This window comes from Hypomesus nipponensis, chromosome 28 (assembly GCF_054491055.1).
Source record: "Hypomesus nipponensis isolate SF chromosome 28, ASM5449105v1, whole genome shotgun sequence".
Taxonomy (NCBI): Eukaryota; Metazoa; Chordata; class Actinopteri; order Osmeriformes; family Osmeridae; genus Hypomesus; species Hypomesus nipponensis.
The window spans coordinates 1,662,034-1,687,770 of record NC_140388.1 but is presented as its reverse complement, the minus strand read 5'-3'; the positions used below and the strand labels follow the sequence as shown (position 1 = coordinate 1,687,770).

The 25,737-nt window shown below is 41.7% G+C and overlaps 2 protein-coding genes and 1 long non-coding RNA gene across 3 annotated transcripts in view; all 3 read right to left on the bottom strand.

Moving 5' to 3' along the window:
* The window catches only part of LOC146219448 (stonustoxin subunit beta-like), a 33,044-nt gene extending 29,131 nt beyond the window's left edge, over positions 1-3,913 (bottom strand). The window contains exons 1-2 of the mRNA XM_084695247.1: positions 3,850-3,913; positions 787-949 (exon numbers count right to left, since the gene is read on the bottom strand). Of these exons, the coding sequence (XP_084551373.1) occupies positions 787-949; positions 3,850-3,913 (227 nt within the window). The remainder of the gene's footprint in view (positions 1-786; positions 950-3,849) is intronic.
* A 780-nt stretch (positions 3,914-4,693) lies between these two features.
* On the bottom strand, positions 4,694-14,349 carry LOC146219447 (uncharacterized). The gene is made up of 6 exons (XM_084694363.1): positions 14,287-14,349; positions 11,105-11,219; positions 10,868-10,984; positions 5,823-5,877; positions 5,484-5,712; positions 4,694-5,260 (listed from the first exon to the last, which is right to left on the bottom strand). Exons 2-6 carry the CDS (start codon positions 11,146-11,148, stop codon positions 5,229-5,231), a joined length of 477 nt encoding a protein of 158 aa, XP_084550489.1. The 5' UTR covers positions 11,149-11,219; positions 14,287-14,349; the 3' UTR covers positions 4,694-5,228.
* Positions 14,350-21,159: 6,810 nt separating this feature from the next.
* On the bottom strand, positions 21,160-22,870 carry LOC146219446 (uncharacterized). Its single transcript, XR_014751068.1, has 3 exons — positions 22,802-22,870; positions 22,355-22,416; positions 21,160-22,264 (listed from the first exon to the last, which is right to left on the bottom strand). It is a non-coding gene; the product is annotated as an uncharacterized LOC146219446 (long non-coding RNA).
* Between the last annotated feature and the right edge of the window lie 2,867 nt (positions 22,871-25,737).

Here is a 25,737-nt window from a genome sequence, read left to right as displayed (position 1 = left end):
ATCTGTTTCACCTATGTCATGTTTGTCTCCACCCCCTCCAGGTCTCCCATCTTCCTTCATACCCTCATTTACCCTGTGTTTTCAGCTTGGGCCAGTTTTTGTTTGTAATGCCTATAAAAGCCTTCCTTGTGTTTTTTCTACCTCCTTTAGTCTTTTCTGCCTCTTAGTTCCCTGCTTGGCCTCCTGCCTGCCCTGACTCTGAGCCTGCCAGCCGCCCTGTACCTGAATGACTCTACCTTGTGGAATATGACCCTAGCCTGCCCTGAATATTCTTTGGCCGGCCTCCTCCCACAAACCAGTGTGTGGTGTGTGATATTGTATAACTAGTTGTTTTCTCTTGTTGAATTTGATTACATACTGATGTACAGATTTTCTGTGTACATAGAAGCTTGTGTCTCTGTGAGGTCAAGAGGTCATACAGCGAGGCCTCCCACTGAGCAGAATATAGAACACAGCCCAGACATTTAGGAGACAGTAAAGCAAAACATGTACAAACAGGGACTTATGTGATTAACAACCATTTTTCCTGCTGAACGTTCTAGTGTATCAGTGTACTGACCACTGAAGACCTGTTAAGGAAGTGATTCTGTGCATTCTATGTTTGAACATGTCCAGCAACTGTATTTAAGCTCTCTGAAGAGAGATGTTTCTCACTCATGCTAGCCACTCTGTTGTTGTTTGGTGGCATGATCCGACGTCGTTGCTAATAAACCGAGTCAACCCTTTTTTATAACTGTCGTGACTCTTTCCAGCCTGCCTGCTGAGAGATCTCATCCTTACACATACCTCAGTGTCTCCAGTTTGCAGAGTGGGTTCCCCAGTCCAGCAGAGAGCAGCTTCATGCCGGCATCCTTCAGATCATTATTACTTAGATCTAGTTGTCTCAGGAAAGAGGTTGACTTCAGCACTGAGCCCAGAGAAGCACAGCCTTCCTCTGTGATGTGACAGCCTGTAGAAGGTTATCATTAGGGAGGGATCACAAACACTTTTTATTGTTACCTCTACTCTTGATGCATGATGATGCTTTGCTTATGGTCTGAACCTCTTCTTCAACACCGAACACCTCTGAAAGAGTGGAACTCTCCCACTGAATTGCTCCTACCAAGCTTTCTTAAATGTTTTAACAACGCGTTTCCCTGAGAGTTGGTCCTTTTCTTTCTTGAAGGATTAGGTTGGTTTAGGTGCAGTTCTATGGGTGTGTGAAGTCCTCTGTGACATTACTTGAAAAAGGTCTATAAAATATAACATTTGACTTGAACACAATGGCACGGTAGCCAGTAACTAATGTGAAAAATGAACCTGCCTGAGAAGCTGATTTTACGAAGCTGGATTGTACCTGTGGATAATTCCCAAAACTATCCTGTCTAATGTATACTGAGACATCACATGGTCTTCCTGAGGTATTTCTAAATCATATAATGTGAAATATAGGCCATCAGTGAATCTTTTGTTCTTGACTGTCTAGTGTCTTCAATCACAATCACATATCACAATTCAAGTAATAGAATCAATACAATGTTTAGTATGTCCTATTATCAGTGCTATAGATGAGATCTATGGCACTGTTGTACTGACATGATCAAACTATCAATGAATATATGACACTGTTCAGGATTGGTTAGCTTGATTGTGTTATTGTGAAATGGAACTTGAAAAAGATTTATTCACAAGTGAGTTACAATAACACAATACATGCTTTGGTATGTTTTGGAATGGTTCTAATTAGGGATGGGCGATATGGCCTAAAATCCATATTGCGATATATATTGCAGCCTCTTGCGATAACGATATATATCACAATATATAAATTATAATAGAACCATTTCAAAACAGGTTACATAGACCCTAAGGAAAGCCAAACTGATAAATGTATTGTTTTTTTGTATGTAGTTTTGAGAACATTTATTATGCAAAACTTTAATTATACAACATAATGTTGCAGATAAATACAATTCAAGTACACTAGCTGCAGAGACTTTAACAAAGAAAAAGCTTTGTATTGGGTTTCTTTCCTTTAGTGCAAACCATTATAAAAGGTAGTACACTTCATTTAAGTATTTGGTTCTTAAATGGCACCCAAGAACATTATGTTTGCTTGTGCCAATGTTGTTTTACACATAGTTAAAACCGAGTGCTTGTATGATGTTAACATGCTTGCAATTTTTTGTTTGCGATGGTCAGTTTGCGCGGGCCGCTAGTTGGGGTTGGCTGCTGTAGTCGCAGGTAAGGGTGGAACCGCTATTTCTCTCATATATACTCATTCTCTCTTATCTGAGTTTTACTCTGTTTCCCACAATGACCATTTTCAGTGCCTGGATTAAGTCTAACCTGAGCAGTGGTAAAATTAGTCTGGAGGAGAACATCCATCATGTAGGCCTATCCATTTGTATCCAGTTGTCCCAATACTGGGATTCTCTGTCTTGAGTACTTCACCAGAGAAAATCTCAGTTTGTTTCAAGGACAGAATGAGTTCTCATAGAACTCAGCAGGCAGCAATGACACTGATGATCCAGTATCCACTATCATCTGGAATGGTTGCATATTAGGTGATGTGTGTAATTCTACAGTGCAAATGATTTTCTTATCTTTTGGGACAGTACCTTTTAGAAATATCACCATCAGCTCAGGAATAACCACCTCCCTCACCTCATGTTTTTGACCGGAGCGGCACACTTTAGCAAAATGTCCAGTTTTTTGTGGTAGAAATGTTGTTCATATGCATAGATGTATGTGTATGAAATCTGTAAGCTTCTATGTTCATTGGTAAGAGACAGGAAGGGAAGATAATGAAGTTGAGTTCAAAGGAATGTGAGGTGCTGATGGCTCTGTGGGCAGTCTGCCCTGGGGGATGGGTGAAGCATCTTTTATGGCCTTCTATCCTCTGGTCAGTGTAAGGGGCTGTTGACGTAGTTGCTCTGAACTTTGGCTAGAAGGACTGTGTCCTGTTTCATTGTTTGTGTTAATTAAAAGTATTGTTTGAAGATGACCACACCAAGGACAGTTGACCATTTGGCTGGCCAACCCCTGTGGCTTATTATCTACTGCTCTGGAGAGAGCTGTGACATCAAAGAACTTTGGGACACTTGGTATGGAGATGTATTGTTTCAAACTGTCACTAAGTTGAGTTAGCCAATCACAGAGTTTGCTACATTGACCTTATAGAATGCCATTTGATCTAAAGTTTATATAAGGCAGTGCATGTGTGATAGTTCTCTATCACTATTACGAACGATCTGTGTGGATGGCACCTTCTTCGTTAATGACTGATCAGCAAAGCTTTGTTTAATCATATGTAATTGTATAGTCTAAATAAATTGTATTGAAACCGCCATCTTCGACTATTCAAATCTACACAGTCCAGCTAGAATTTTCTTTCACATCTTTCCACATTATTTGAATATTTTGTTTGTGGAGTTTGCCATGTGCTTATCCGAGTCACATCGCTAACATTTTCCTGTACATTTAGTATTAGTTTGACATTTTCTTGAGTTACCTGTGCTGTTCGGACATTTTTGTTTCTTCTTTGGCAGCGTATTCATCTCCCTCAGCAGCACTCCTCTGTTTGAGAGTTCACTTGCATTGCGTGCAGCTGATTCCACTTGATTAGCAATCTGTATGGCTTTATCCAGAGACAGTTTATCTTCTTACAGGAAATGTTCACGTATGCGTCCACTGAAGGCTAAAGTGTTTTCTATATATATTTTTTAGTAATGAGAATAAAATCGATAGTTAACTACGCTGGGCCTGCTGCACCTATACCTCTTCCACAAATACTGGTCAGTGAAGCATTACTGTCTCTGAAGATCCGTGGGGCTGGTGGTATAAACGCTCTTTGTATAACCTGAGCACCTTCATCCACAGGGTTGTCAAAGAACGGATACACCATCATCGGTTTGAACTTGTCAAGACCCATTGCTCAGTTTAGGCCTTATTTTATGTCAATTAACCATGACTTTTGAAAAACGTTAAAGTTACATTATTTAACTTTTTTATTTAAATTAATGCATTCTTTGGAGATGAAGTAAACACGTAAATCCATTCATGCTGGGTCATATTGTGAGATGAAAAGTCTGAACTTACGTTTCCGAACACGGACAGAACAGAAGTGCTTTCCACGCTGGAATTCAATTGACGGAACTGTCTAGTGACTCAGTTTCTGCCTGTTTGACATGATTTGCAACACATCTTAATTTACCTTGACCATAAGCCTGACACGGAGCAGGCTAGCTCAGAGGTTACTTTTGTCAGGGTGTGAGGTGGGGTAGGACCCAAATGCACGAGAATACGCAGCCATGTCGAAAACAAAAGGGGTTTATTATCGAAAACGCCAGGGACACAGAAAGGGTACTCACACAACACAGGTAGTAGGACAAGTCAAAGACTGGACACAAAACAGGAACCTAAATACACGAACCAAACGACACACAGGTGGACACAATGACGCTAACGAGAACGAGACAGGTGAAGACAATAGGTGCGTTTGACATGGACTGCGGCTGCATGAAACGACCGGTGAGAGTAGCCGCTTGCAGTCGGGGAGGAGTTAAAAACAGCTCTGTGAAGTCGGACGTTCCAGCTTATCGTGGTTTGCTGCGTTGACGTCAGTCAAGGCCGATTAAGCGCTGTTTGCTTACTTTACTTTATTTATAATTAAACTTAGTCTTTCCGTTAGTGAAGAGGCGGACTAAAACCCTTTATTCAACAAATTTTTTATTCAATTAAACAGTTTGGTCCGGATTTGAGCATTGGCAGAACTGAAGGTGTCAGAATAAGTACAAAACACGCGTCAAAGTTGTCGTGTGTGAGTCTGGCCAATCATGAAATAGCTGTGCAGTTGCTCTTGAGAAAATTCGCTCGAATGTCGAAAGTTCTCGAATCGATCTCACGGTACTTTGATGGCTACGTCACAGTGACCTAGCCTCGGCACCGTCTCAAGTCGGGACAAAAAGTCTAACCAGAGCAACTCCTTTTGTCAGAACTATTCTGATAGGTGTGTCTCGTCCAGCTGAGGGTTTAAAGATGTTGTTGCATGTGATGGCTGTCCCTGGTCTTGCTGATTTCCTGGATGCTGTCTCAATCTGTCTCACCTCATGTTCTTTATTGACCTCTGCATTCTCACCCTCTGTGATGTAGACATCTGTGTAGATCTTATTGAGTAGAGGTAGGTTTCCTTGTTGAGCTATGCCCTCAAAGACAGTCTGAAACTTCGTCTTCAGTTTAAATTTGAGTTAACGTGAGAGTTTATGATGAGAAAGCTCTCCTGAATGACCAAACAGATGTTATTCTTAACAGGGCTTTAGTTTACAAGAGAAAGTTACTTAACAGTTCAGAATAGTTGTTCCTATTCTAAATATGGCTTATACATAAACATTGATTTTCCATCATTGCACTTTGCCAGTTGAAAGTTACTCTGATTCTCTTAACCTGTATCTTCATCATAAACCATCCGTCGGTCAACTAAGACTAAATATGGAGTCTCTTACTTTTCTCCAGAGTGTCAGCCAGCTCCTTCTGGTTCATGTTCCTCAGGACGTGCAGTGTGATCTTCAGAGCTCCCTCTCTGGCACTGCTCTCCTGCTTCTGATATTCAGGGTCCACCACTTCCTGGTCTTCCCTCTGACTCTCTAAGCCTTCTGAAAAATCTGAACTCAGAATCCTCTTCATCATCTTCAGCTCTTCCTTCACAAACCTGATGACAGTCTCCTCAAGCACCTGAAACAGGGAGGGAAGATATCAGAGGAACCAGGAATTCTGTACACAGTAGTACAATCGGATTAAAATGATTATGTCTTGTTTGTAATTTAAATGAACACAAAACTCACTGTAAATATGGAGGACAAGTCCTCATGGTGACTCTGGTCTGACTTCTGTTGATCTCTGTGGACAAGAGATTACATTACAATAAACACATGAAACACATGGGCTAAATATCTAAGACTAAAATACTGAACTGTCTCCATTCATGCATACACACAGACACACTGTTTAAGAGTGAAACGACGTAGACTATATTGTATACCACTAAATGCACTGATTTGTTCCTTTCCATTAGGGGGTTTCCTGTTGGACACTAGCTGTCTGAGTAATCGGTCATTTGAAACCATACGTTTGAAAAAATACAATTTTGCAGCTAAAGATGTGTTTGGCATCAGAATCCGTTGAGGTATTTAGGTGCTTTAAGATGCATGTGGACTCTGATCACATGTTTCATGGCCAGATGGTTTAGTGTTATTGTCTGATGAATGAAATGTAGTAGCCTAACCTGCGAAAGCAAGCTGTCATGAATATTTTTTTTCAAGCTTGTTGGCCAACCAATGTCAACATGACACGCACGCTTTTTATTTAGAGTCTTTGGGTCTGTAACTCCCAGAGCCCCAGACATCCAAAATGCTATTTTGGGGATAACAACGTAGCCTAACTATATTGCGGGCAGTTCTGCTATAGGCTACCTGTGTGGGGCACACATAGGCTACCCAGGGCAAGCTAAAGGTGCAGTCATGGACAGAGATTATTTGATTGTATTTTAGGCTGGTGAATGACTGTGGTAAAGTTGGTTTGAAGTTTGATATTCAACAGACATTTGGACGCCCAGTATTGTGTTATTTTAACCGGTGTTAGCACCGCCACGACCGGTGTTACATTCCAACTGGTTCCCAATTTAACTGGTTCCCCAGCTGTGCGTGCACCTATCAGTCTGCCTCTATCACCAGATTCGTCACAAATTCACAAACATATTACTAGCGATTTTCAAGTCGGATCTCATATTTGCTGCAGCAAATGCCTGGAAAACAAATGCCTCTTCGCTCAATTGGATAGACCTACAACCAATCAGAGCAACATAATATGTTGTTGGTTCAAAACGAATTCAACTTAAGCGCTCTTTTGTGACGTGGGTGATTACGTTACTGTTGATCATCTGTCTATCATCGTATAAAGCCCGAGCCTGGCAATTTCATTGGTACGCCCAGATTCTGGTTTTCTGTAGTTGTTCCCAATACGAGACCCTCCAGACCCAACTTCCCGAATACATTTTTTGGTGGGCGGGGAGAAGTTGGGCTGGCAGCCAGGCTAGGATTCGATCGCACTAGAGCAAAAACACGTACGCACCAGTCAGTTGATTTACACCGCGGGTCTATACCATCTCTCAAACTCCAGCAAAATCGTTTGGGATTTCTCTGCTAACCCAGACAATACGATCAAAATACGCGTAACACAACATGGAAACATTCGTTTCCTATGCGATTTGTGTAGCCTATGGCTGAGTGTTTCTTCGCTATATCTTTTGAAATCAATTCATTTCATAATTGTATATTCTGAACAAATGTAGTAAGCACTACATTACAGCCATTCACGCCATTAGAGCTCTCTTAAGAGCTTCCCTAAAATAACCCCTCACACCGATTTTTTATGTTTAGATGTCCCTTGGCCTAACAGTAAGCATGTGCTGCGCCAATTTTAGGTTCCTCACTACATATCTGATAGGTGCACGCACAGCTGGGGAACCAGTTAAATTGGGAACCAGTTGGGACGTAACACCGGCCGCTTAGCCAATGCTTTCGGCTGCCTAAACAACGCGTATTTTTAGGGACCATCAACAAATTACACGTTTCAAAAGTCAATAGCTTCTCAACAACATGAACTAGGAGCGTCAAAACAATGTTAAACTGTTGAAGATGTATGCATTCATGCTGCAAAGCCTTTATTTTGTTCATTTTCATCTCAAGTTATTAAAAATGTATTCTTTATTCAAAATAAACCTTCATACTTCAATAGCTTTTTGGTCATGTGACCCATAATCCTCAAATTCATTTCAGAGTGTTCACTGACTATGCATATATATATATATATATATATATATATATATATATATATATATATATATATAAGCGGAGCTAGTTCAGGCATGGAACTCGGGCAGCGCGCGCCATATCACCCATCGCCGTGTTCTCAGCCCATAGGCTTAGCTTGATAGGCGGCGCTATAAAGTCGCACACATGCACGCACACGCGTCCTCGCCCCCTTGTGTTTTGCGCTGCTGCCACCCACCACCATCCCCTTCACCACCATGTGGTCTGTCTGTCCTGTGGGGGATTGAACTCGTTGCTCCCTGCCTCATGTCATGCATGCTGCAGTGAAGGCAGGGAGCGCTTCCCCATGTACATCCATTCCGCCAATGTGAAACCATTTGTCATGTGTATGAATAAATGGTGAAATCAATCACGTGAGTGTCTTGACTGAAATATATATTTATATATATATATATCCCGAGGAGCATGCCCCGGACCCCCGAGGGGGTTCGGATCCTTGTCACCTTTTTCATCCCTGATGAGTTTGCACCCCTGTATAAAAACGCTACATTTCAAAAAACAATCACCTACTTACAACACCACAACATTAAGTGACAACAGAACGGCATTGGTTCACACCACCAACATCAGCCGAGAACACAACAGCATTTGCCGAGAACACAACAGCATTAGCCGAGAACACCGCAGAACTAGCCGAGAACACAGCAGCATTAGCTGAGAACACCGCAGCATTAGCACAAATACGACAACATTTGCAGAAACGCTACATTTCAAGCTGCTCACACCAGAACGTTCTCCAGACCACAAAACATTTTGAATTTCTTGTACTGTCACGTTGTGGCCGTCGGAATCAATCCAAATAGCAGCACAAAGGAGTTCGCTAAAATATTGGTGGGGACAATTTTGTCATCTTAAAATATTGGTGGGGACTAGTAGCCTACCTAGCGTCCCCCCTAAACCAATGCCCATGTCTGATACAGGGGTGCATGTTTGCTAGCAGCCTGCTTTAGACACTGCAGCACTCCTCCACCCAGGAGTTTAACGGTGCGTTCACACTGCAGCATTTTTTACCGCTCTGCACCGCTGGCCTTCCACAGTGCCCCACCCTCAGGGGCGTGTCAGACAGATTAATTCAGAGATGTAGTTCTCTTAAATCACTGTTGTAGTTCGTATAATGTCATGGCAAATGTGCAGACAAATACAACTTTCACACACAAGCAAAAATCCGATACGCTTTCTAGATCTGAAATGATCTTATCTACAGCACACAATGGGTTATCTTTTTCAAGGCCGAGTGAAAGATTAAATGCCACCGGCACTCTATGTAACGGGTCTTGTGCCGGCTGGAAAAAAAGATGCATCAGACATAAATGTAGACATGTGTAACCTTTTATTATATTACTAAAAATTTCTGCAAATCAATCGCTAGATTATGACTTGCCACTACACATTCACTGTATGGATAGCGAGTGGCTGCCAGCCAGCATTTCAGCGTTGAATGTCAATCGTGTGCTGGGTGAGCTAGCTAGACTGTGCAACTAGCACAGAATAAAGTTACGTAATGTGAAGAAACTGAATTAAAGTACAAAATAACCCTGGTAAACCCTGAAGCAGCACAGTGGTCCTGTCTCTCACCGATCAAACACAACAAGGAGGTCAGGGGTTGATGTGCCTGATGGTGGTCTAGTGGTTAAGACCAGAGATAACTAGAGAAGACTTGCACCACTTACAGTACACATGTTAATGACATCATGTTAAGCAACAGCTGGCTGTCACTCTGTACCTCTACCACATGGTCTGAACATCAGCCAGGCTATGACTTCTAGACTTCAGTACATACCCTTCCTCACAAGAATGACAAACACTTGGAATAGTTAGTAGGAATGTCAGAAGCAAATTATTACATCACATACCACTGAACACTAGCAGAGGTGACAACAGAGGACATTACCTCCACTGTCTTCATCACATATCACTGAACACCAGCAGAGGTCAGTAGATACCCTTCCTCATTAGAAGGCCCTCCTCCATCACTGAATCTGGAAAAAAACTCGAAAAGTACCTACGCACAGAAATATTCACACGTATAAAACCGGTCGTACGCCAGGTCCTGCGCACCTTTCCTTTTAAAATCACAATCAACATTAGACTGACCCAGGTGAACGAGCCACTGACCCCGCCTTGCCTCCTCCCATAAATCAATATAAAGATGGACTTTAAATGTACTCCTGAGGTCATTTCCTTGTCTGAATTACCGAATGTCTTCGAATAAATGCCGCCTTCAAATAAACGCTGCACCAAAAATGAATGTTAAACTACGCTGCATTTATTTGAAGAAATATGGTGACTGTGAGATCGAGGTTCTCACAACCGAGTGTGGAGGTCCTGTTTGGCGGCCTTTCATCAGGTATTAGCGACAAAAGAAAGTCGGCGGAGTGGAAAACTGTCACTATTTGCGCCCGTTCTTGTTTTTAACCTGTATCACTTTGAGATTTAGCTAAATGTAAAGTGCAATACAAATACAATTATTATTATTATAGGGCCATAAATGCTGTGGGTTCAGTGAACCGGACCATGGCAGAAAATACTGTAAGAAGAAATGGTCCGATGTAAAACTTTAAATGAAGAAACAAGTGATGGCGCATCGTAACAGTATGGCAGCTATAGGGTTAGCGTGACATGCATTTCCTGAATGATTTTGTCGTTTGTGTGACACCCTCAAGTTTAACAGAAATGTTTAAGTGGTGGCGGATTAAACAGAAGGCCTATATCATTTCCCGTTTTGGGTTTTGTAATTTTGAAGTGATCATTCACATTAATGATCACACTTTTATTTTTATGTTTTTTTAATAGTCAACATCATAAAAGTAGTAGTGGAAACTTTATTCTGTAATATGTGGTGAGTTTCGGCACTTTTCAGTTCGAATTCGCCACGTTACAGAGCCCGATAAGACTTTAAGGACGGTCCGCACATTCTCACGTCTGCTCAAAAGTTTCCGTGACGGCCCGCACATTCTCCCGTCAAGTAAATCTTTACAGTAGAACGTCATGTTTCATACTTTGGTTCAAAGATCCGATATTCTTCTCTGAGATGGATTGGTCGACCCACAGACCTGTCACTCTTCATGGACACACAGCTGGGTACAGGTGAGGCTGGTCTCTCCTGCTGGATTGGTCTTCAACACAACAGAGACAGACATTCAGTCTCTCATTTATTCTGACTAATGATATTTGTCATAATATCACTGCTGAACTCTGAGATGGAGAATATGAACAGTTATGGATTCTCATCTTACCTCTTAGCTTTGTTGTCCATGTCATGTTCCCCAGAGAGATTCATTTTAGAGGCAGCGCCCCCCTTCCCCTCTCTCCCCAGGTAGACTTATTTTAGAGGCAGCGCCCTGAAACACACTAATGTTTTGTTGGTTGCTTAGTATAATTCTAAAACACGGATTACTAGGTTGATACATGGATCTTTTCACATCCAGTATTAAGGCCTTTTGAGTCCCTCAGTGACATCACGTGCAGACTTGCATCTGTCAGAAACGTGATGTTTCCCCAGAGAGACTGGGCTGCTCAGTGAGTAGAGAGACCAGCAACTTGTCTCTGGACACCAGCACGTACATAACACGATGTACACAAAACAACAAGGAAGTGACAAAGACTGACCAGGGGAGGAACCATAAATACACACTCGACCAAACTAGACACAGGTGAAACAAACTACAACAAACAAGCAAACTCCAAACCTCACACAGACTCTTAGCAAGAAACGGGTGCGGGTAATTACACAGAGACCACAGGGAAACACTAGGGCACATACAGTCAGGTCCATAAATATTTGGACATTGACACAATTTTCATCATTTTGGCTCTGTATACCAACACAATGGATTTGAAATGAAACAATCAAGATGTGCTTTAAGTGCCCTTTCAGCTTTAATTTCAGGGTATTTACATCCAAATCAGGTGAACGGTGTAGGAATTACAACACATTTGATATGTGCCCCCCCCCCCCTTTTTTAAGGGACCAAAAGTAATTGGGCTGCTCAGCTGTTCCATGGCCAGGTGTATGTTATTCCCTCATAAAGGGAGTTCGTTATTTCATTGACAAGGAGCAGATAAAAGGCCCAGAGTTCATTTCAAGTATGGTATTTGTATTTGAAATCTGTTGCTGTCAACTCTCAATATGAAGTCCAAAGAGCTGTCACCATCAGTAAAGCAAGCCATCGTTAGGCTGAAAAATCAAAACAAACCTATCAGAGAGATAGCAAAAATATTAGGTGTGGCCAAATCAACTGTTTGGTACATTCTTAAAAAGAAAGAACGCACTGGTGAGCTCAGAAACACCGAAAGACCCGGAAGACCACGGAAAACAACTGAGGTCGATGACAGAAGAATTCTTTCCCTGGTGAAAAAAAACCCCTTCACAACAGTTGGCCAGATCAAGAACACTCTCCAGGAGGTAGGCGTATCTGTGTCAAAGTCAACAAATAAGAGAAGACTTCACCAGAGTAATTACAGAGGGTTCACCACAAGATGTAAACCATTGGTGAGTCTCAAAAACAGGAAGACCAGATTAGAGTTTGCCAAAAAACATCTAAAAGAGCCTGTACAGTTCTGGGACAACATCCGATGGACAGATGAGACCAAGATCAACTTGTACCAGAATGATGGGAAGAGAAGAGTATGGAGGAGGGAAGGAACTGCTCATGATCCAAAGCATACCACCCCATCAGTGAAGAATGGTGGAGGTAGTGTTATGGCGTGGGCATGTATGGCTGCCAATGGAACTAGTTCCCTTGTATTTATCGATGATGTGACTGCTGACAAAAGCAGTAGGATGAATTCTGAAGTGTTTCTGGCAATATTATCTGCTTAGATTCAGCCAAATGCTTCAGAACTCATAGGACGGCGCTTCACAGTGCAGATGGACAATGACCCGAAGCATATTGCGAAAGCAACCTAAGAGTTTTTTAGGGCAAATAAGTGGAATGTTCTGCAATGGCCAAGTCAGTCACCTGACCTAAATCCAATTGAGCATGCATTTCACTTGCTAAAAACAAAACTGAAGGGAAAATGCCCCAAGAACAAGCAGGAACTGAAGACAGTTGCAGTAGAGGCCTGGCAGAGCATCACCAGGAACGAAACCCAGTGTCTGATGTCTATGGGTTCCAGACTTCAGGCTGTCATTGACTGCAAAGGATTTGCAACCAAGTATTAAAAGTGACAATTAGATTTATGATTAAGTTAGTTTGTCCAATTGATTTTGGTCCCTCAAAAAAGGGGGGGGGCACATATAAAATGTGTTGTAATTCCTACACCGTTCACCTGATTTGGATTTAAATACCCTCAAATTAAAGCTGAAAGTCTGCACTTAAAGCACATCTTCACTGTTTCATTTCAATTCCATTGTGGTGGTATACAGAGCCAAAATGATGAAAATTGTGTCAATGTCCAAATATTTATGGACCTAACTGTATAAACATGAACACAAGCTGGGGCACGGCCGTGGGTGTGAAACCTACATCACCTGCCCTGCCAGAACCCTCCTCTCTCTGCCCTGTCTCTGATCACCTGCCCTGCCAGAACCTTTCTTCTCTCTGCCCTGTCTCTGATCACCTGCCCTGCCAGAACCCTCCTCTCTCTGTCTTGTCTCTGATCACCTGCCCTGCCAGAACCTTTCTTCTCTCTGCCCTGTCTCTGATCACCTGCCCTGCCAGAACCCTCCTCTCTCTGCCCTGTCTCTGATCACCTGCCCTGCCAGAACCCTCCTCTCTCTGTCCTGTCTCTGATCACCTGCCCTGCCAGAACCCTCCTCTCTCTGTCCTGTCTCTGATCACCTGCCCTGCCAGAACCCTCCTCTCTCTCTCTCCTGTCTCTGATCAGGGTCTCTCTAATGCTCAGGATACTCTTGCACAGGGCAAATTAAAGATCCACCTAAGCACAGATGAACAGTTTACACTAGATGGTGTATTGAAGTTTTTGAGTTTATGTCATCCTGGGTTGTCATGGGCTAGCCAGCTCTTTGACCCACAATCAACATCTGTTAGGACTAGATATAAATATGATACAAAAATCCAATATTATTTAAACCCTATATTAGACATGTACAGTGTTGTCAAATGTCACTGCCTGTCTCCTTCCCTGGCCACTGTTAACTGATAACACAGTACATCCCCTTCCTTTCAATCAGCACAGGTGGGAGCTCCTTAACCACTGACTGTTTAGACAGTGTTGCTAACACACATTAGCCTAAGATCTCATTTACAGACACACAGACATGTTTAATGGACATGAAACAATGTTATATTGTACAGCCTAGGATCTATGCTGTCAAACAAACACACCTGCAGTATTTGAAAGGATAAGACATCAGACCAGGGTTAGGGATGCTAATTTACTTAATCATAAACTATTCTGGACTGACAGTAAATCATCCACTCTCCAAAATGTGAATAAACACCATTCTACTGACCTTTATAAAACTCTGGTTTCACCATCAGCCTCCTCTCTGTGCTCCATCTGGTTCTGTGTGTGTCTGACAGTAACGTACACTAACATACAGTACATATTTGAATGTGTCACACCCACATACAATCACCCACACACACTTGTGTTTGGACCAGTTGATCCTGTTTGGATTCTCATTGCTGGAACTTACTTCTGTAAGGGTGCATGCATGCCCCAAAAAAGTGGGGCGAAAGGAGGAGGGAGGAGGAGATGGGGAAGAGAGGAGAGGATAGAGGAGGACGAGGGAGGAGATGAGGAGAAATAGGGTTAGCTGCTAACATTGGCTGGCTAGAGTGTGTGATGCTGCCTGAACAAAGTAGGACGTGGAACCTGAATAGAAGACAACACTGTACTACAGAACAAGATAGAGAGGAGATGGAGGACTAGGTTCTGCAGAGAGAAAGAAAGACAGAGGAAGAAGGAGAGAGGAAGACAGAGAAAGACAGGAGAAGGGGAAAGAGAGAAGGAGGGAAGAGACAGAGAGGAAGGCAGAGAAAGAGTGAGGAAAGAAAAAGAGAGATACAATGAAGAATAGGAGGGAAAAAGAGAAATACACAAAGAGACAGAAAGAAGACCAAGAAAGGGATTGATTGAGAAAAGAGGGGAGAGAGATAAATAGGAGGGAGGGTTAGGGAACGAGAAAGAAGAGGACAAGATTGGGAGGGAGGTAGAGAGAATTAGAGACAGAGAGATAAAGACAAACTCTGTGACATTTTTTGTAAGGTTCTCCAAGAAGACTAAAGCCTCTAACTTAGAAGATGCCACTAGTTTTATTTAGATGAGCTTCATATATAAATTATTAAATGTTTACAAAATTATTACCTTCTCTTTTTGGAAGTGATGTTTACAACTGACATATTACATTTATGAAAAAAACTGATATAAATCTCTTATTTCTGAGAACCAGCCAGTCACTACTCAACTGTTCACATGATCCCTGTCCATATTTGATGTCTACCAGTCTGTCAGTCTCTGTTGTGTAGAAACCATGTCATGAATGAGGAAATGTAGTTGTTGTGAACTTGTCTCTCCCCGTAACAGAAGACAGAGCTAGTCTAACCTGTTCAGGTACCAGAGAGTGTTATGTCTGACATAAACCTCTGGGGCAAAGAAAACCCAGAGATGGACACATGGTGAGACTGAGGGGGGTTACACTGTCTCCAGGGCTCCCTTACAGCAGGGGAGAGACAAAAGAGAGAGAGAGAGAGAGAGAGAGAGAGAGAGAGGAAGAGAAAAAGGGGGAGGAAGACAGAGAAATTGAGAAAAAGAGAAATAGAGGGAGAGAGAGAAGGGCAGAAAGAAAGAGAGAAAGAGGGAGTGAGAAAAATAGACAGGGAGAGAGGGGAGAGAGAGATAGAGAGACAATACACAGAGAGAGAAAGTGGGGAGAAAAGTAGACAGAAAGGGATTGAGAAAAGGGGGGAGAGAAAGGAAGAGAGAAACAAATAGAAGGAAAGAAGATAGAAAGAAGAGTATGAGAGAGAGAGGGAGGTAGAGAGAGAGAGGGGGGGGAAGGAGGCAGAGAGATAATTAAAGATAATTAATGTCTGTGACATTCATTGTGAGCTTTGGCAGAAAGTAGAAAAGCCTTGGACTTGCTTCATATATAAATTCTTAAATGTTTACAATGCTATCCTCTTATCTTTTTGTAACTGATGGAATGTATTACCTATGTAGAAAAGGGAAATAAAGCTCTTCTTTCTGACAACAGGCCCTCACTCCTCAACTACACCCATCATTCCTGCTCATGGCTGATGTTCTATCTGTCTGTCAGCCTCTGTTCTGGAGAAACCATTTAATGTATGAGGAAATGCAGTGGTTTGGAACTTGACGCTTCCAGTAGAAATGTTAGGTGCTGCCAAGATTTGTAGGTCCCTGACTTATAAGAATGATGGGGAAAGAGACAGTAATTATTGAACAAACAAGGAAATAGATTATGTTTTATTTTAAGCTTTACTTAAGGGGGTGTATATACATTAGGTATAATTAACAATTCCAAACATACACCCCTCTCTGTTTGGAGTGTCATTACTAGAACTTACTTCTGTAAGGGTATATGCATGGCCTAACATGAGGGGAGAAAGGCTGGAGGGGAGGAGGAAGGGAGGAGGGGAGATATAAGGAGGTGAGGAGGAAAGATAGGGCAGGTAAGGAGGAGAGACGGGACCTCAGACTATAGACTCTGTCAACCATATGTGTATAACTATGAACGTAGGTATGCATGTATGTATGTGTGCAAGCTATAACCAAATGCTGACACAAACAAACAGAGATATTAATTGAAGCACTGTTAAAATAGCACAGGTAAATCCTAGGAACAAGAACACACATGGTACAGTGGTGACCTCTTACCCTAACCCATGTGGTGAGAAGAGGAGCATTCTCACCCACTTTGTCACAGGCTTCTTTCCAATTATATATCCACACATGCCAGCGAAACACTTGACATTTAAAGTAGCTATTGGGAGAAAGTAAAAGATGGAGAGAAGAAAAGAGACAGAGGTAAGGAAGGAGAAAGGGAGAGAGAGAAGAGAGAGGAAGAGAGAGAGAATGGGGGTGGGAAAGAGAGAGAGACAGAGAACAAAAAGAGTACAAAAACTTGCCTTATAGATCCTTTATAGGACTTCCTACAGCAGTATGACAGTCTCCTCAGTATGTTTAAAGACCCTTGAGCACAAAGGTTAGGTTATGCCGCAACAACCCGAGATTATCAGACAAGGCGCACAAGTCTCTCACTCTATTAGCCGTAGTCAGAGCGAGTCTTGAGAGAAACGAAGCAGGGTTGCAGTGTCAAATGGTTCAAACAGTCTTCCATAACTAGACCCTGTGTTGTCTGTGCTTACACAGAGCCTCCAGCACCATGGACAGGTCCCATCAGGGTGCTGATGCTCTCTTAGGGGGTCTGAGGGGGTCTGAGGTGGATTGTCCCTGTGACATCAGGTCAGCTCCTTTGTTGAGCAGGTCTGGGATATTCAGGGCTCTCAGGGAGGTGAGAAAAGACACCTTGCAGACACCTAAATATGTCCTTTTAGCCTTCTCATACTACAAATGGACAGATACAAACAGATGGGTTTCATTTACAGCAAAACAATGATTATCCCCTACTATTGAGTTGTTGTGTTTGTAGTCATGTGTAGAGCTTTGCTATGTTTTAAATTGGATCGAGGCGATTTGTCAACAGCCAGAGTAAATTGGAGCCCACCCCACAGCTGCCACGAGATGGTGTTAAAAGGAGAGAGACGAGAAGAGACGGGGATTAACAAGGGTGACTTGTTCACAGAACGGAGGAGAGAGAGAGGAAGGAGGGGCTGCGCAACCAATATGGAGGAGGTGGGGGAAGGAGGGGGAGAGAGGGAGGAAAGGAACAGAAGAGAAAGAAAGAGGACAAGCCCCCGGACGGGAAACGGAGGACGGGAGGTCGAGCAAAGATCTGATCAACACCGACCAACACAGATAAGAAGAGGATAGAGACTGAAAGAGCAAGAGTGGAAGAGGTGTGAAGGAGCCCTGTGTGCAGGTGGACCATGACTAAAGATGCTCCCTTCTCTCTCAGCGCCCGCAGCGGGTCCAGGGAGGAGCAGCAGAGGCTGCAGTAGAGCAGCAGGACGGACCCTGGAACCCCCGCGGCTGCTACTCACATCCATAGAACTCTGGTACTCACATCCATAGAACTCTGGTACTCACTTCCATAGAACTCTGCTACTCACATCCTTAGTCCTCTGCTACTCACATCCTTAGAACTCTGCTACTCACATCCATAGAACTCTGCTACTCACATCCATAGAACATAGATCTGGATTTGTGTTTGATGTATTTTAGAGATCCTGGACTTTCATGTTCACCGCGGTACCTTTTTACTTTTTATGCCTCGTTCTTACTTAATTTGATCTATTATTAATAAGTCGTTGTAGTGCACCCTGTGTCGTTTTACCATTCTTTTGACATTGGAATCCATTTTAAATAGCTGGTATCCAAAGAACTGCACTCTGTGTGTGACAGTTACACATGAACGTTTGATTGATCTGGTTAACACGTGTGGTGTGCTGCCAGCACTGAATGGACATCTCCCACAACCTCCAGTGAGTCTAGGTTTACTTTTAAATGATGATTATTCATTCATACAAAGATCATATTCAAAGAGCCCATAATGATGTGTCAGTAGCTGCTCCTGGTCTGTAGGTTGTTTGAGGCTCCTGGAAGCTGTGGTTGAGCGCCTCCTGCAGGCTGAGCTGGGCACTGCTGTAGTCTGCCCTCAGCAGCTGCAGCCTGGCCATGGCCCCCCTCTGGACACAGCAGCTCCTGGACCAGAGCCTGCTGAGACATCTGAGCATACACACACACACACTCACACACACAGTACAAACACACACACAGATACGCATACACACATACATACACAAACACATACACACACATACAGTACACCATTACGTCACCAGACATAAGATGTTATGCTAAGTAATTTTAAGACTGTTACACATATAGTGATAATAAAATGAATTCCAATCAGATGGTAATGTTAAAGAATATTTTCTCTTTTCGTTTATTTTGTTTATTCACGAGTTCAGTAACACACCAGCGATTGAATAAATTATCTGTTTTTATTGAAGCAGGGCTGGTAGCAGAGCCAAGCCTGAATTAGTGGAAGAGACTTTGTACAAAACTGGTAATTGAAAACGGGGAGTTTGGTTCCTTCACATTCTCCTGTGCTTTAACTGGGCCGATGATGTGTATGAGTTGATTCGAGTGAAGGAGGAGTGGTGTACTATCTTCCTCCCAAACTACAGTTAATCAAACTCCATGTAATTGCCATGAATGGACACAGTGGTATGTTTTTACATTTCTGTATTTACAGGAAATGTATTTCCTTCTCTTAAATAACTCCTTGACAAGGCCCATGTATGTCCTGGCTCCAGAAATCAGTACAAAGTAATGAGCTACAATGGTTATCCAGCAGGACCATGCAGGTGGATCAGCTTCATCATGCTGGTCCACCAGCTAAACCAGCACTAATCTGGACAACATTCCATCTGGACATCGGTGTCATTCTGCTGTCATCAGAGACAACAGTGGTGAGAGTGGGGAGGTTCAACCCTGAGATTTGGGAAAAGTTTGATTTTCCAGCTACGGCAGCTAGCTCCGTTACAGTAGTGGTGAAGGAGTTGGCTAAGGCAAACGCTAGCGATTGGTTATGGCAGATCAGAGTGGCTCTGGGCAGATCCAATAGTTTTAAACTTGAACAGAGTACCTGCCTTCAAGGAAGTTAACACTTGTCAATGGAGCGATCCCAGACCATCTGTACAAATGAAATGTACAAGGGTCTGTTTAAGACTAGGCTAGGGAAAAGTACGGTGGCCCTGAAGTGCAAAACACAATGGCAAACAGGAAAACACAACGGCAAATAGTAAAACACAACGGCAAATAGTAAAACACAACGGCAAATAATAAAAAACAACAGCAAATAGTAAAAAACAACGGCAAATAGGAAAACACAACGGCAAATAGGAAAACGCAACTCGGGAGGGTCCGTCTTCTGCTAGATAGGCCCTACCTTTTCCGTCAGAAGTTAATGTTGTTTTTTCCTATTTGCCGTTGCGTTTTACTATTTGCCGTTGTGTTTTACCATTTGCCGTTGTGTTTTTATTTGCCGTTGTGTTTTGCACTTCAGGGCCACCGTAGAAAAGGGAGCGGTATCTCGAACCGCAGTCTTTGTGGTTTCCCAATATATATAAAAAAAATAATGAAAAATGAAAAAATCATAACAAACCAGACTGGCCGCAATCTATCTGAGGTCTCTCAAATCAGTTTTAGACTCGAGCAGCCTTTGCAGTTTCCAAAACATAACAACCCAGACTAGCCACAATCTTTGGTCTCTTGAATCCGTCTTGGATATCACACGTATGACTGTTGTTATATTCCAGGTGTGTGGTGGGAGTGCGAAAGTATTAATTCCTGAGGTTTGTGTGGTGTGTTTTTTGTGAGGACTTCAGGTCGTTATGACCCACAGCTATGTTGTGACAACTTTCCATGATTCAAAAATATTTTAATAAAAAGTGAAGAAAAAAATATTATCCTTCACAAACTCACCCTGGGGGCCTGGGGGGGGGGGGTATAAAGAAAACTGGGTAAACAGGTCAGACAGTGCCACCCCGGTGACATGGGCTGCCTAATAAACAAGGTGAATGTGCACCTTCCTGCCACTGTAAATTCTTTGTCAGTGCAAACTTTTATGGCGAATAAAACCGATTCTGGTTGTGATCACCCATCAATGACAAGCCCCTGTTCCTGCTGGGGGTGCTGTCCGCGGTGCTGATGGCACTAAATCATCCTATCCTGATTATCATTACACCCTGTATGAATCTGGAGTCTGTCTTGTGCTTTAGTTTCCTGGCTCTCACCATAGCACAGAGTGTGAAAGAAAGATGGAGGACCAATACATCTAAATGCAAAGTAACATTTTATTAAGTGAATAGTAAATTAACATTCATTCAATAGGAAAAAACAACAAATGTATACAAAATACTCCTTGTTAAGAAGACAGTCGCAGTGAAATAAAACTAGCTGAGCACAGGAATTCATTTGGTTAAGAAGACCTGCACCTTTCTTTGAAAAACACACTAATAATTTTTGCTGTGAAGTTAAAAATTAGGATACAGCACCGGGTCTAGAAAAACCTGAAATGTGAAACATCAACAGTAATGCCAGTCTGCGCTAAGAAAGGTACATGCTATACCATAAATGCAACATTGTGCTTTTTGAAAGTGTTGTGGACTCAATATGCTCTTTCTATGGTCCAAGGTCAGTTCATGTGGACAAGAAGGATTTCTGTAAGTCGTAGTCGATTATAACAAAGGTCTTACTTTATTGTGCCAGGATTGGAATACATTCATTAGGCTGTCTCAGCTCCAGAGACAAACCCAAAAACTTACATGGCAGAGAGGGATATTTATACAAGACATGAACGTCATACAAATATTTCATTGGCAATCGGCCTGGAACCCTGATACACAGATAGGCCTATCCCTCAATACATGTTGACTCATTTCATAAAGGGCAACCTCCACCCCCCTCCTAACGGCTGCTTCCCCGTCTCAATCTGACCAGTGGAAGTATCATAGGGAACAGAGCAATCTGCTGATTGCTTAATCGGACCCTAGACCAGGCCCATAGAAGGATACGCCCTGAGACTTTTGGCAAGCCTACTAGGCCTGCCCTTAGCCTGCTCTGTTGTTAGATAAATGAGACATACTGTTCTAGGTTGACTTGTTACCCTATATACAGAGTTTGCATAAAACTACTACAAAAGCATTATAATTGATAAGTACATTAAATAATTACTAATTAATAATATAAACAACTATAAAACACATGCCAATTTTTGAGGAACTCATTCTAAAAAAGTGTTTGGATGATTAAAGCTACAAATATTGTAAGAATACTAAACTTGTAGCTGATGCCAGTTGTGGCTGTGCTTGTTATTGTAGTAGCAGTGGCTGTTGTAGGCGCAGCAGTGGCTGTTGTAGGCGCAGCTGTGGTTGTTGTAGGCGCAGCAGTGGCTGTAGTAGGAGCAGATGTGGTTGTTGTAGGAGCAGCTGTGGCTGTAGTAGGAGCAGCTGTGGTTGTTGTAGGAGCAGCTGTGGTTGTTGTAGGAGCAGCTGTGGTTGTTGTAGGTGCAGCAGTGGCTGCTGTAGGAGCATCTGTTGTTGTAGTAGCAGCTGTGGTTGTTGTAGGAGCAGCTGTGGTTGTTCTAGGAGCAGATGTGGTTGTTGTAGGAGCAGCTGTGTCTGTTGTAGGAGCAGCTGTGGTTGTTTGAGGAGAAGCTGTTGATGTTGGAGCTGTTGTGGTTGTTGCTGATACAGCTGTGGTTGTTGCGGCACTAGCTGTGGTTGTTGTCAGAGCAGCTGTGGTTGTTGTAGGAGTTGTAGTTTGACAGCTCCCCAAACCTATTTAAAGTTGATTAATGCTCATTATTTTCAATTACTTAAATTATTGACCTCAGTTTAACTCTATTAGAACTTTAAAAAATAACTTACTAATAATCAGAAGTAGCAGAAGCATTTTATGTCCAATCATTTTCCAAATGTTTCCTTCGATTCTGAAATTTTAAATAAATGATGTGTACTTAACTTCATTGAATTAAAGATACATTTGGCAGTTATGTATTTGATTGTCAGTCACATAAGTCTAATGTTTCTTTGTATTTTTAGCATAATAATACCAAACATAAACCTTTTACAAGCATCTTGTATTCCAGTAACATTGAAATTGCAGTTATTCAGATGTCAGTTTAAGATAGCATGGAATGGTGATCATTATTAAACTTTTAGCTCAGTATGGATTTGTATTCATTCATTCATCTAAATACCCTTTTTATATATTATTAATACAAATGTCAACATGAATTAATTAATTTATCATAATTGTACATATTTTCTGATAACTGATAACATATATTCAGTTTAAAACAATTAAACACTTACCAATTAAAAGGAGTTTAATATTCAATATTCAGAGATGCTCTCTCTTCTTCTTTCCTGCAGTGTTCTTCAAGTGTGTCATGTCCTCTTCAGCTTGAGCTTTTATTGAGGAGGTATCCACCTGTATGACATCAGAAGACAGTTTGTATGTAAGGGAAAAACAGGGTGGAATTGTCATGACATACCATGCCTTTCGGCTTTCAGTGTTGTGACATCACATTATCATCATCAGTCCAGCTTGACGCATCAGGACAATTCCTGGGCAAATTGTCTTTTACCAAAGTAATTGTTAAAAGCCTGGAATACATATCTGTTAGATAAAAGTGGTAATGTTTTCAAGTTGTACAAACAAGTTATTGAACAACATCTGTTAATCCTCCTGAATGATGTATTATTTAAAAAAAAAAATCGCTTCAAAATGAATATGTGAAGAACATTTTTTCATATTCACATGACAGAAATATGCTTTGAGTCAATAAGGACGAAACATCTTGCTCAAGTATCCAATTGTGTCTGTTGATCCCACACCCATTTCTGGCACAGGACGGTGTTTAGTACCTGCACCTGCGTCATATCTTGTCACTCTTCCTATGTAACATCTATTAATAGCAGACAAATGCTATACTTATATATAGCTTATTATTATTATTATTATTAACTTATATACTTATTATTGCTAATCACTTCCTTGAACCAAAAACACAAAGTGGAATCATTTCGAGATTTATAAACTCTAATTATAACTTGCATCATTTTTTACTTGCGGACCTCCGCATTAAGAAGGACAGAGGAGCAAGCTCAGCAACAGACTGTTCACAACGTTTCAGTGGGCAGCTCAAATGAACATGATTAAAATGTTTCGCCAAGGGACATGAGGTTCTTTAATACTTCCACATTTACACTTATGGGCTCGTTATTGTACATTTCTTTTTCTAGGGAACACATTTAACATAACTTCCTTCTTTTTTTATTCTAAAATAATGTCCATCTCTGGATGTTCTATAACATTTAGACATATTTTTTGCATAAATGCTTCTATCTGTCTATATATCTGACACATAAGTGCCTAACCGTCAGCTTTTGTTATAGTACTAGTCAGATCTAATTTCATCTCATTTACACAAAGAAACAGTGCCTCTTTTCATTTTACTATTTCACTATTCAAAAATGGTGTAAAGCAGAAATGAACATTTGTTTTAAGTTCATCACACCACAGAAGAATGTGTTGGTACCCATCTAAATTTGAATTTAAATAAAGCACAGACAAATATGTAAAATGTGTCACCTGAAGGAGCTGTAGATCAACCCCCTTGTGTGGAAGGCACCACCACTCTCAAGTACGTACAACCCCGATAATGGACGCTACGGCAAGTGAGAGGAGGAGCCATGCAGTGATCTGATGTAGATAGGTGGATGTGATGTAGATAGGTTGGTTTTTGCCCCGCCTATACAAAACATGAGCTGAAAATGGGTGAGAAACTGTTAAACGGTTTAACTCTACAAATTTCAGTGCGACAAAGTTTTTGCGCTTTGCTTTCAGCAACTCATTTCATACGTATATAATATACTGAAAAGCAAATGATGGAATTTGCTCTACAGCATCTTTCATTCCTGCTATCGTATTGTCTTTGTATGCTAATCATGTTTACATTATTTCTGTAATTGAAAAGAAAAAAGTAACGTCCATTTACCGTTTAAATGCTATTTAGTAAAGACTTGGAACTGTACTTCCCTTTATTCTTTTCTTCACAAATTAAATAGCAAAACTTGACTGTAAATCAAACCCTAGGTAAATCCTGGCGTGTTAATCCCTGTTACGGCCACAGCAACGGCCTGGTCTATGTCCCTTTTACACCCCCTGCTGGTTCTCCTGTGTCATCCTACCTAGACCCTCCACACTTGCTGCCCAATACCTCATAATCCTGCTATACATCAACCCGGGTTTCCAACCACTCCTCGTCAGATTGTTCTCACAGCTTCTGTGGTAGTCAGCACTTTCAGACCTCAAGTATTCCTTAAAATACGTACAGCCTTCTGTGCCCAGGATCCATGTACCTGGTACCTGTCTGCCTGCCAACCTGCTGGTTCACAACATCAAGACTACACCCCAATAATATTACCTGGGACTACTCCTGCCTCAGTGTATCTGTGCTGCGTTTGGGTCCATTCTGTGCAACACTGCAACACCCTGGCACTAATTGTTTTAACTTGATGGCAAGGAATAAACCTGTTTACTTCAATTTTGAATGTGCATCTATCATTACCTTTATACTTGAGCTAAACAAAACAATATCTGTCACTAGTCATTAAGTCCTTGATTAAGCCATCTTCCTTTATTCAGCTGTTTAACCACTACTAAGACTTACAGGACAAAACTGCCCAACCGAGAATATAATGACATTTTTGAGTTAGACGTCTAACAGATGATGCACGTCGATACCCTCAAATATCAAGTCAGAGGCCTCACTAAAGCCAATGTTACAGTTTTTTACAGTCGCTAAGACCAGTGTTTCAATACTTAAGTCACGTTTTCAAAACTCTTAACGCAGTTGTCCTAACCAACTTTCAGCTCGGCACAGCAGTGAATTTCACATTCAAAATGCACTAAAACTACCAAAACACTTCATACATGTCTCAAATCAACTCAATCCTCCATAACACTAGCAAAGGATGACAGCCAACAAACATACTTTGTCACCCACAAAACAATGACCTAAAAAACACTAACAACAAGTAGCATAATGCAATGTTTTTACTATGTAAAACCAGGACAACGCTTTACTGTTTAGAATTCACTGCAATATATGTTACTGGAATGAATCAGACATGATGCAGTATGCTTTAATGTGTTGTGTATCTTTCTTTTTTTCCCACTAGTAATTCCAGAATACAATAATTTGTATACACACCATCAACTGATACAGATACAATAGGAATGC